Raw genomic sequence first — 13371 nt, forward strand, 5'->3', positions numbered from 1 at the left:
CTTCGTGTAGATGTAATGCATAGGGAAAATGAGACAGTCAAGTGTTTCCTTGAGAAAGTGTCCATGTGCTAGCAGGGCCTTGGATTTGATCATGTTTGGGAACAAGTCAGAACAAGTGACTCTCAATAACGGTCTTAGCGAGTTCAAAAATTTAGAGTGCGGTGTCTAAGGATCTCGAGTCCGTAGTATGGTTGAGTATCGAGCATTTGCAGCAGATTATGAAATGGGGCTTGGAGTACTCTGTGCTATCTTCAGGTTGTGGTGTAGCATTTGAGGAATGGAAGAAAATAACTTTGGATTCATAAAAGAAGTATCAGAATGGGTGCACCAGTTGAAGATGTAAAAGTGAGCATAAGGAGGGGTATGAGATGATTTGTGGATTTTGAAATAGCATGGTCTCGTGAAATAAGGTCACTCGGGATGAGTACGGATTTGAGTTCATGATGTAATTAATGGAGCTATTATTATTTCTAAGGCAAGTTAAGAATAAATTAAGAAAAGACGGGTCGGCTAACGATGGTTGAATCGGCATGATGGTGGCAATGATCAGTTCCTTCAGCACATTGAATTATAGGTGTGATTCGTGGCGGTACATGCGAGGCTTGACGGCCGCCGTAATTGATTTTATTTGGAGAAATTCAAGTATTATGACATGTTATGTGTAGAGGGATCCCAAAAGAGTTATGATGGTATGGACCACTACTTGAGGCCGGTATTTTCTGCGGATATAGGAATTCAGTCAGGTGTTGCAATGGTTCTCTTGAAATGAGTTAAGAAGAAGGTTTTTATATGATGAAGTGTTTACCCTATTAGTGGTTCAGGAGTTATGATGGAATTCTTGTACTCCTGTGCATTGGCGTGGTTAAGTGCACTAAGTAGCATGGGATTCGAAAGTTGAGGATCCAAGATTTCGGTTTGGTGTTGACAAGGATGTCATGAGCTCGGATGAGCAGGAAAAGGATTTAGATGTTTAAAGTAATATAGTATTGTTTTCGGCATCATCTAAGGTCGATGTCAGGTGTAAGAGACCTTGTGTATTGATTTGTGGATTCTTGATATGCTTTACAGCATTAGTGTAACCGGTAGCATGGATGTGCAGACTTGTTACCTAGTACGGATGGTCGTGGGAGCGTGTCTCACGGAAAGATTGTGTAAGAGTGACATGTAGTCACGTGATTGAGTGAAGATTGAAACCAAGTATGAAGATTGTGGTAATATCGCTGATTCGAGAATTTATGCCTAGAGAGCGCTCAGTTCATTTGGTTGTGGACTGTGGAAGTTTGTTCCGGTTATGATTGTTGTTCTTGTGTGTTATGGGAAAAAAAGGTTATTATGGATCCTTGAAGGTTATTAGCCTAGTACGATGCGATCAGAATCAGCTTGAGGTCTGTGGATGGATTTGAATATGAATATGGGCTCTATATCAGGCCGAATGTGTTCATTTCAGCATAAGCGCTCCCTATGGAGGAGTATTCGGATGTTGGATGTCGTTTCGTCATCGGTTATTTCATGTAATACTATATTGTGCCGTATGAGTTGTGAAATGGCTTGATAAATTTCTTATGTGTTGAGGTTCCGCGTAGTGATAGTGTTATGTGAGCAAGATGGCTCTCGAGATTCAGATCATATATCACACCTTAGTTGTGCTTGAGTTTTGTAGCGTATGGCATTTTCGGTCCTTCCAGGGATGGTATTATGCACTTAGCGTACTTGTATCCGATATTCAGATATTTTGTAGTAATGAGCATTCTAGCTCGATAAGTATTTCCTTATAGATTCTTTTTGTGCGTATCGGGTGGCACACGGCCACGAGTATGTTGTTTGGATCGGGTTGCACGCCGCAACATTGTGATGTTGAGTACAGTCCCCTATATTCTATTTTGTGTGTTTTGTGTCCCATTTTCTAAGGAAGGTTCATGACACCTTTTCAGTTGTCTAGTTAGTTCATTTTTCCTTATGTGTCACATTCCAGTTTGTAGCATGTTGGCGCATTGTTGGCATTATAGGAGGCCTTAGTCAGGGTTGAAGGCAACCTATTTCCTGTGTAGTTTATACTGGGTGAGATGAGACTATTGGACCTGAAATAAGAGCAATCAGATTTATATAAGGTATATTAATGAATAAACATCGCTATCCAGTTCAGAATGAGATAATGGTCCTTGTCAGAAGGAGAAACCTAGTAAATTATAGACTCGGCAGTTGGTTATGAATTCCTACACATTTCTTCCATCGTGGAAGCATTGCGAGAGTTGGAACATGACTTATATGTATCATGAGATGTGTTGTGGACACCAGATTCATGGAAACTCAGACTATTGTTATCGAGTATGTTATTATGGGCATGTGAATGGTGCGGTGCATGGTTTAAATTCAACCAAGGTATGCAATCCTGTATTGGTGCATCGTGTAGTGATTGATATAGTGCTCATAAGTTGGAAACGGGCATGGTGGAAAATTCTGGATGTTAGAATTTGGCTCTAAGGCTTAATTTCCAAGATAAAGGGGAGAATCTTCAGATTGGCTCAAGCTAATGTGCTCAACTGGGTGTGGTAGCTCGGGTAGGTGCACGAGGTGTTAAACAATGATTTTGTACAATTCAGGAACAGTCCTTAGCATGTTCGAGGACAAACGTATATTTAAGTGGGAGAGAATGTAATGACCCAACCGGTCATTTTAACTTTTAGAACCCCATTCCCTAAAATAAAACTCCCCGAATGTGCTTTTATTGATTTATGACTTGCGGGGATGGTTGGTTCGGAATTTGGGTATTCGGGTTGAAATCGGAACACTTGGTTTCTTAAGGTAGCCTTAAAAGGCCAAATTTGACTTCGGTCAATATTTTCAGAAAACGGCCCCGGAACTGGGATTTGACGGTTCCAATAACTCCGTATGGTGATTTTGGACTTAGGAGCATGTTCAAAATTTTATTTGGAAGTCCGTAGTTAAATTAGGCTTGAAATGGCTAAAACAAGAATTTAAGTTTGGAAGTTTGACCAGGGAGTTGACTTTTTGATATCGGATTCGGAATCTAGTTCCGAAAATATTCATAGCTCTGTTATGTCATTTAAGACTTGTGTGCAAAATTTGAGGTCAATCGGACTTGATTTGATAGGTTTCGGTACCGAATGTAGAAGTTGGAAAATTTAAGTTTCATTAAGCTTGAATTGGAGGATGATTTGTGGTTTTAGCATTGTTTGATGTGATTTGAGGTTCCGACTAAGTCCGTATGATATTTTAGGACTTGGTGGTATAATTGGTTGAGGTCCCGAGGGGCTCGGGTGAGTTTCGGGGTGGTTTCGGACCATTTCTAGGCCATTTTTAACTGCTGATTTCTGCCTACAGAGGTGTGCATCGGGATCGCGAACATTTGCTCGCGTTCGCGAAGAGCAAACAGCAGTTTGGGGCCTTGTGAATCGCTATCGCGGAAGCTCTTTCGCGATCGCGTAGAACAAATCTTTGATGCACTTACCTGACTTTGGAAGCTTATATCTCACAATCTATAAGGAATTTGGAGATGATCCAAATATAAAAGTTGTAGCCCTTGATGTGTAGTTTTCAGAAAGGTAAATCATTTATGACTTGGGGTTGTGTACAAAATGTTATAGTGGATATACTATAGGCTTCCTGGGAAGAGTTTGGAAATCTCTGTTGCACAGGGCTGACTTTGGAAGCTTATATCTATAAATATATAAGGAATTGGGAGATAAGCAACAAATGACCGTTATAGTCCTTGGTGTTTACTTTTCAGAAAGTTAAACCATTTATAATTTGGAGTTTTGTATAAAATGTTATGACCATTAAACTAGAGGTTGTCTGAAAGCGTTGGGGGAGTTTGTTCTTCGCGATCGCGATTGGTTTTCCGCGATCGTGAAGAGCAATATTGGGGCTGAAAAATTTTGTGCTTCGCGATCGCGAAGAGTAAATGCCTGGACAGAAGATATATTTTGAGGTTTCGGCCATTTTAACACATTTGGAGCTGTGGAGCTCGGATTGAAACGATCTTTGAGGCGATTTTTACCATATGGGTTGGGGTAAGTGTTCTATATCCAAAAGTGATTATACTTCATGATTCTATGGTTATATTCATCATTTATTTCGGATTTAAATGGAAAAAAATCAACATTTTGGCAAAATCTTCACAAAAATAAAAATTTAAGATTTGGAGGTTGAGTTGTTATCGGAATTTGATAAAATTGGTATGGTTGAACTCGTATCAGAATAGATGTTCGAATTTTATAACTTTTGTCGGGTTCCGAGATATGGGCCCCACGGACTATATTTTTGAGTTAATTTTGGATTATTATTGAAAAATATAGTATTTTCTTATGGAATTGATTCCTATAATTTTAGTGATTGTATCGAATTATTTTGGCTAGATTCGAGTCAGACGAAGTTGGATAATCGTGGAAAAGGCCTTCTAGTGGATTTAATTGGAGCAAATTGAGGTAAGTCTCTTGTCTAATCTTGTGAGGGGGAAATTTCCCTATAGAGATTAAATTAAATAATTGTGGTTAATTGCGGGGGCTACGTACGCACGAGGTGACGTGAGTCCGTGCGTAGCTACTATTAATGCTAAAGTCCGGATAGTTTAGGACTCAAAGCATGAATTACTTGTGTAAATTATATTCTTTATTATTTAAATTATTCGATGTATAGATTGTGAATTGTTATGAAAGGTAGTAAAAGATGAAATTTTCATATGCTTAAGTTTTTATTTAAATTAATTAAATGTTGAAATAAATTGTTTATCCTCTCGAATAAATCTTGCAATAAATACTCTCATTCCGGAGGTACATAAAAAAATGTCCTCCTTTCTTGTGGATCGGGCCGAACGCCTCGGTAGGATAGATGCATCTATGGATCGTGCCGCACGTCCCTCGGCAGTGTACACGACATTCTGGATCGGGTCGTACGTCCTCGACAGAAATCGTGCTTAATAATAATAATAAATACACGATACTTTGATAGTTTATTGCAGCTTGTGAAGCTAATTGATAAATTGGAAACCTTTGAAATTTAAAGAATTATTATTCCTACTTGTTAAGGAATTATTGTTGTTTCTAAAAATGAGACTGATTAATAAATTGAAAATTTATTGGAATTCAAGGAATTTAATTACTTCTGCTGGTTCAATAAAATTATTGTTAACTCTGTGAATCACGTTGATATAAATATTTTTATTTTCATGATTATTTAATATTATTGACCTATAGTGAGTGTCAAAGTCGGTCATCTCGTCTCTACCTCTTGGAGATTAGGCTTGATACTTACTGGGTACACGTTATTTTCGTACTCATGCTGCACTTGCTGCATATTTTATTGTGCAGGTACATATATGTCTAGCGGCCTTGTGGGCGCAGAGATGGTGGTTAATAATTGTGGGGACATAGGTGAGTTGCATTCTGTATTACGATCCGTAGCCAACATAGTCTCCTTCAGAAATATTATATTTTCCTGTCTAATTTATATTCTAGACAGATGCTGTATTTTATTTTTAATTCCTTAGTAAATGCTCATGCACTTGTGACACCGGATTTTGGGAATGGTTGCGAATTGTTCAGAAATTTAGTTACTAAAAATATTTATCATTTACTCTATGAGTTTTATCTTTACAATTTCATTAAAGAAATTTTTATGGGTAATTAAGTTAATTAATTATGATTGGTTTACCTGACAGTGGTGTCCTGCGCCATCACAGCCTTTTTGGATTTTGGATCGTGACATCTATGATGCATAATTTCTTATTTTATTGAACTAACTAAAGTAAAATTAACATTCTATCAATTTTATGAACTCACTTTGTGTCAAACACTTTGTTTAATGTTTTTTTAAAAAATTTTAAGATGGTATATTTATTGATATAAGAAACACACGCTTTATAACACGTGCAAAGCGCGTACCCTATGACTAGTCTATATCTATACTATAGTAAAAGCACGAAGGCCCTTAGTGAAATGTCGTTTGCCTTTTTTACCCTTTAAAAATAAGTTTTGCATTGGATAAATATGTAATTTAAGTTACTTTCCTAATATTTAGGGTTTTGAAATCAAGTAAAATTTTAATTATTACCTAATATTTAAGAGTTCAAATCAACTAAATAAGGACAAAAAATATTACAAAAATAGAAGAGAAAATAAATAAGTAAAAGGTAAGATTCTTATCAAACAAGGAAACTCCATGACAAATATTGTGTAATTTTGTGTAAATATACATAATATGCACGCAAAAACTACACATAAATCTTAGGTAACATAAATGTACTTTTCTTATTGAACTATACATTCCAAAATTATAATATATATATTTTTTCTAAGATTTGCTACCTTGAATGTATTCTCATGTGGCATGTATCTTCAACAACTTGATAAAACAAAAAAAAAGTTCTTATTTGTGTATTATTAATTGACTTTGCCTGGATTAATTCAAATTGAGTTTTATGAAATTTTAATTTATTCTTTAGTTATCTACCAATAAGTTATTTCTTCCATAAAATCAGGAAGAATGAAATTTAAAATTTGATAGTGTTTATTTATTTCTTACTGATTCTTATTTTACGTATTTTATAGTTAAAAAAGATGACGAATTTAATATATTTTTGCTAAGGATTTTCAATTGCTTCTTTTAAATACTCGTAATTATAGAAATATTGTTTGTATAATATCTAAAATTCATAAATTAAAATTTCATTTTCAAAACTTAAGATTCAAATTAAATAGTTTGACTTTCACGTTGAGAAGTCGAATGAAACTTAAAGGAGATAGTAATCTACTTTAATTTATTTAATCAATATAAATTTTTAGTAATTTGTCTAGAACACTGACTCACTATTAGTCATTTTCTGATAATATATTCATCTTTTTCATGACATTTTAATTTTATTTTATATTTTAAATACATTATTTAAAATAATTTATCTGATTTTAAAATTTTATCTTCATTATTATGGGTTCACACGCAACGCGCGTACTATAAGACTAGTTATATTAAAAGCACGAAGACCCTTAGTAAATGTCGTTCGCCTTTTTTAACCTTTAAAAATAGGTTTTATATTGGACAAACTTGTAATTATAATTTACTTATTTTCTTAATATTTAAAACTTTAAAATCTACTAAATCTTATTTATTAAATTCTTCCTTATTTGAACTATGTAGAAACTCTTAATATATAGAAATCTAAAATTGAGTAAGATTTTACTTCTGCAATGTTTTCCTTATTTAAATTTTTTAACTATAATGCAAGCGTCTTTTAAAAAAAAAGTTTGTCTTCACTTTAATTTTGTGTGCAACTAACCACGTAAGACTATCATCAAACATATCAAATTTCATGTTTCTTGTCGATTTCTTTTTTAAACCATGTAAGTATTGTTAATTCTAATTTTTCTCATGTACACAAAGTGTTAATCTTACATATACATTTATTATTTTTTAATATAAATTATTTAAGCATTAATGATAGATAACACGTATATCATACTATACATTAAACAACATTTTTCATTTAATTATTTATATGAATGATTAAATTAGGAGTTTAAACTATGTAGAAACTATGTAATTAGGAGTTTATACATAGGAGTTTAAGCACAAAGATAATGAAATGTTAATATTAGGAGTTTATTTAGGAATTAGATTAAACTATGTAGAAACTCCTCATATATAGGTATCTAAACATACTTTTGTCATTTAATTTATTATTAGGAGCTACTATTATGGTAAATATTTGTAGTTAATTTTAAAGTAGAGTTGGAGATATTTTGTGAATGACGATAATATCATTAACCACAACTATAAATAGGTGTGTTTGAAAAGCTCTATATATTTATTAAGCGAGAAAAACTAATTAAGATTATCTTATTAATTCTACTAATGTTTAGATTTTAGTTTGGTGAACTTCGAATTCAATTAGAGTTGTGTCCACTTAAATGTTTTTGATAAAATCAATAATGGACAATATTCTTTGTATTCAAATTGCTTATGGCATTCTTTTGAGACACTAAGGAAGAAGCTAGGGGTTGATCAAAATCGAGTTAAACATATGTGTTGTTTGGATTTATATTTTATATCAATATTTTATTCTAGAGTTTTATCCTATTAGTTTTTGCGTTATATATTTGAAAATTTTGTATGGCAAGACTTCTTTTTTTATCGTTCTATCTAAATGGTAATATTATTCGTTTTCAAGAACTTACATTTTTTAAATTCTTATTTTATAATTCATATATATTATTTAATAATATTTTTTGATTTGTTAAAATTATATATTCATTGATATAGGTACACATGCAATGCGATTAAAAGCACAAAGAACCTTAGGGAAATAATGTTCACCTTTTTTACTCTTCCAAAAAAAAAAGTAACACTACTTTATTGATGTTTTCTTTAACACTGATGACTTATTTAAAGTATCTGAGCAGTTGATGAAGCATTTTATTTAAAGTATTTTATCCTAAGTTCTACTTTTCGGGGAAATTGACCTTCTGCCTATGCGCACGACTACGAACACAATGAATAATGATATATATTATGTACTGTATATTTAATTAACTTTTTAGTAATGAAAGTACCTATAATATACGGCTGAGAAATATTTTTTATATTTGTAGATTAACATTAGATATTTTTAATTTTACTAGACAACAATAACAAGTAAAATCTCATAAGTGGGATATGGGGAAGATAGTGTGTACTAAGGCTGGCAAGTGGGCCGGTCCAGGCCCGGGATCGCGGGCCAAACGGGCCAAACGGCTAAACGGGTCAGGACCGTTTGGCCCGGTTAAGCGGGCCTGGTCCGGTCTCGTGGGCCGGTCCTATGATTTGGGACCGTTTGGCCCGCTAGGGCCCGGGACCTTAGCGGGCCAATCGGTCCCAACGACTATTTATAAAATAGTCATTTAACCCCCCCAACTTTGTTTTAATCCCAAACTTTTTATAATTATATTTTTTCCCTATTTTTAACTATAAATACCCCAACTATATATATATATATATAAGCTTATATTTATACTATACTATAGTCTATACTATATATATATCTCATAAGATATATAAGCTATATTCGATATACATATATATATAAGCTTATATATATATATACTATACTATACTATATATATATCTTAAGATATACTATATATACATAGTATACTAGATATATATATATATATATATATATATATATATATATATATATATATATATATATATATATATAGTATAGTAGATATACATGTATATATAGTATATCTTAAGATGTATACTATCGAATATGGCTTATATATATATATATATATATATATATATATATATATATATAGTATAGTAGATATACATGTATATATAGTATATCTTAAGATGTATACTATCGAATATGGCTTATATACTATATATATATATAGTATAGTATAGTATATATATTATATATATAACTTAAGATATATAAGCTATATTCGATATACACACACACACACACAGACACACACACACAGACACATATATATATATATACACACACACACACATCTCATAAGATATATAAGCTATATTCGATATACATATATATATAAGCTTATATATATACTATACTATACTATATATATATATCTTAAGATATACTATATATACATAGTATACTAGATATACTAGATATATATATATAGTATAGTATATTAGATATGCATGTATATATAGTATATCTTAAGATGTATATATAGTATATAAATCGAATATAGCTTATATATAGTAAGATGTATATATATTATAGTATAGTATAGTATATACTATATATAAGCTTATATATATATATGCATATCGAATATATCGAATATAGCTTATATATCTTAAGTTGTATATATAGTATATACTATACTATACTATAATATATATACATCTTACTATATATATTATATATATCTTAAGATGTATACTATCGAATATGACTTATATACTATGTATATATAGTATAGTGTGTGTGTGTGTGTGTATATATATATATATATATATATATATATATATATATATCTTAAGATGTATATATAGTATATAAATCGAATATAGCTTATATATCTTAAGATGTATATATAGTATAGTATAGTATATATATATAAGCTTATATATATATGTATATCGAGTATATCGAATATACTATGTATATATAGTATAGTGTGTGTGTATATATATATCTTAAGATGTAAATATATATATATATATATATATATATATATATATATACTATAATATACTATATATATACTATAATATATATACATAGTTTATAAGTCATATTCGATAGTATACATCTTAAGATATACTATATATACATCTTACTATATATATATATAGCTTATATATCTTAAGATGTATATATATCTTAAGATCTACTATACTATACTATGTATATATCTAGTATATCTAGTATACTATGTATATATAGTATATCTTAAGATGTATATATAGTATATTTTAAGATGTATACTATGTATATATAATATAGTATATATATATATTTTAAGATGTATATATAGTATATAAATCGAATATAGCTTATATATCTTTATTACTATTTTTTTTTCTCTAACTTCTATAAAAAAAATAATTAAAAATAGAAAGTTTCTGTTGGGCCCGTTTAGGCCCGGGGACCGGCCCACTTAACCCGGGACCGTTAGTTCGTGGTCCCGGTCCCGAGCCGGTTCCAGCAATAAGCCCGCAAAGCCCGGGACCGTTTAGGACCGGACCGCATAGGACCGGTCCACTTAGGATCGGCTCACTTAGGACCGGGCCCGCGAAGCCCACTTAGGATCGGGCCCGACCCATTTGCCAGCCTTAGTGTGTACGCAGACCTTACCCCTACCGAGAGAGTAGAAAGGTTGTTTCCGATAGACCTTCGGCTCAAGAAAACGAAAAAAGACAATATATTAGTACCATCAACAGAAATCATAGAAATAATAACACCATCATAAGAACCAGAAAATAGATAAAAAACAGACAATTGACAATACATGTATATTAAATTCAAAAATCTATTAGCATTTTGATTATTGTATTGAAAAAATAGGTTTTAGAAGCCAGGGAACTTTGCCACAAAATACAAAGTTGTATTAGTGGCGACAAAGGTTGCACTACATCTCAGGCTATTATGGCGACTAGCATTGTCACTAAAAGTAAAATAGTAATGGTGACGACTAGGTCGCTGGTAGAAGAGGCAACCCAATCCCAAAGGTAGAGATAATTAGTGGCGACTCTCTTGCCTTTTCTAACGATTTTGTTTTGCCACAAATAGTCTAATTTCTTGTAGCTCAAGAGTTTTCACGTCTTGAAATCGTAATTTACTGGTTATACGCACAAGGCTAATTTTGACCATTAAACTAAGACTTCAATTTAAATAGGATCATTAATAAAAAAAAAGAAAGAAAAAAAAGAAATCAAACACACAACACATTCTTAAATTAGAATGGTGGTTCACATGGATCTAGAACACGATGAATTTTGAAACTCTATAGGATTTTTTCGGATATCATATAAAATGAAACGATACGGAGAAGATTAGTATGACTAGTGTGATATCGCATTATTAGCATAACACTCATAATTTTCCATGAATCAAACCTCATACTGTCACAAGAGCCACAATTAACAAGTGATCTATATTTGGTTCAACTTCAAGAGTTAACACATCATCACCATAGGCAAATCCTCTTGACGATCGCTTCTGTTTTACCTACAAATAAATCACCAAAAAATTAGAACATAGACTTTTGCTTCTAAATGATCTCTCTCTCTCTCTCTCTCTCTCTCTCTCTCTCTCTCTCTCTCTCTCTCTATATATATATATATATATATATATATATATATATATATATATATATATATATATATACAGCATAAAAAAAAATTTATACTGTCAGATTATTAGCTAAAAGATAACTTTAGGTAACTGTCTATAGTTTCAACATATATAAGTTATATTCTAGTGTCATCGTATATAAGTTATATTCATATAATTCTATGAATGCAAATATTTAAAGAATTCTACATACTAACCTCTGCAACTTGGCCAGCATTATTTGTAATTTTAAATGATGATTTTTTGTCAAATTGTTGAATCTTGTAGCAGCTATTTCCTACATTTTTATTACACCCAACATTACACATGACATCTTCTCTTGAAAACATGATATTCCTCCTTACTTGAAACAGTGGCCTCCCTTTATTTCCACCACATGCATACCCATTCCAACGACCAAACATTCGTAGTTTCTGAAAAAATAGTTAAACAAATAATACATATAGTTAGTTTCCAATTTGTGGATATCTACTGCATACAAAACTTACAAAAAAATTGTGAAATTCTTTCATCTACCACTAAGAAGTATGGTGGGACTGATGAAATGCTTCAGTCTTAACTAGAAATCTCTGATTTAAGACTTGAAAACGGAAGCACTCCCCGGCTCCCCCTTTAGTGAGCCTACACATAGAGGCGGAGCTAGTATACACCTTACGAGTTCGGCCGAAACTAGTAGCTTTGGTCAAATCTATGTATTTGTCTTAATAAATTTGTTGAATATGTACAAATTATTAATTTAGAACTAGTAACTTAACATACTACAATCATGGCTCCGTCTCTGCCTACTCATCACGTAAACCCGAATTAGGTGGACCGTTAGATTTCAGATACCGGATGCATACAACAACAACAATAAAATACCCAGTTTATTCTCACAGGTAGGGTTTGAGAAGGATAACGTGTACGCAAATCTTACTGGATAGTTCGTTTCCAATCGGCTGTTTTAGATATTCGGATGCATAAAAAAAGAATTGTTGTTATCTTTTACCTCTCTTTTAATGGAGAAGAGAACTTGGCCATTGAGATCCATGAGACAAACTTCATTTCTACAACTTTCTTGGTAATTATCAACTCTAAATACAATATCACCTTTGGAATTAAAGACAGTACAACCATTTCCATGGAAAACTAAAGATTTCATCCATATTGTAAATGTTTCTCTTATGGATTTCACATAAGGAGAGGATGAAGGAGAAGGAGAAGGAGAAGATTGCTCTAAAGTTTATGGATAAATTTTAGTCATTGAATTAATCAGCTTGAATATGAAATGAGAAAGAGAAGAAGAAACTGGATTTTGTTTCGGAATATTTTCCTACAAAGAACAAATGATGGTATTGAAAGGGTTTATATAATAATATACATGGGCTAAGTTAGAGTGCCGGGAACGAGTTAAGTCGAGCGCAGTAATTTTGGTTCAAACTTTATATTTGTTGTAAAAATATTATTAAATATATATAAATTAAATTATTAATATAGAACATAACAATTTAAAAGGATCAGAATCCACGCTTAAAATCATGGTTCCGCTTTTA

At 31.9% G+C, this 13371-nt stretch overlaps 1 protein-coding gene across 1 annotated transcript; it reads right to left on the reverse strand.

Annotated features, from left to right (window-relative positions):
* Positions 1–11479: 11479 nt before the first annotated feature.
* Positions 11480–13155, reverse strand: LOC104111465 (protein LURP-one-related 4-like). Its single transcript, XM_009621169.4, has 3 exons — positions 12828–13155; positions 12037–12252; positions 11480–11713 (listed from the first exon to the last, which is right to left on the reverse strand). Exons 1-3 carry the CDS (start codon positions 12978–12980, stop codon positions 11603–11605), a joined length of 480 nt encoding a protein of 159 aa, XP_009619464.4. The 5' UTR covers positions 12981–13155; the 3' UTR covers positions 11480–11602.
* Positions 13156–13371: the final 216 nt, after the last annotated feature.

Source organism: Nicotiana tomentosiformis, chromosome 12, assembly GCF_000390325.3.
Source record: "Nicotiana tomentosiformis chromosome 12, ASM39032v3, whole genome shotgun sequence".
Lineage (NCBI taxonomy): Eukaryota > Viridiplantae > Streptophyta > Magnoliopsida > Solanales > Solanaceae > Nicotiana > Nicotiana tomentosiformis.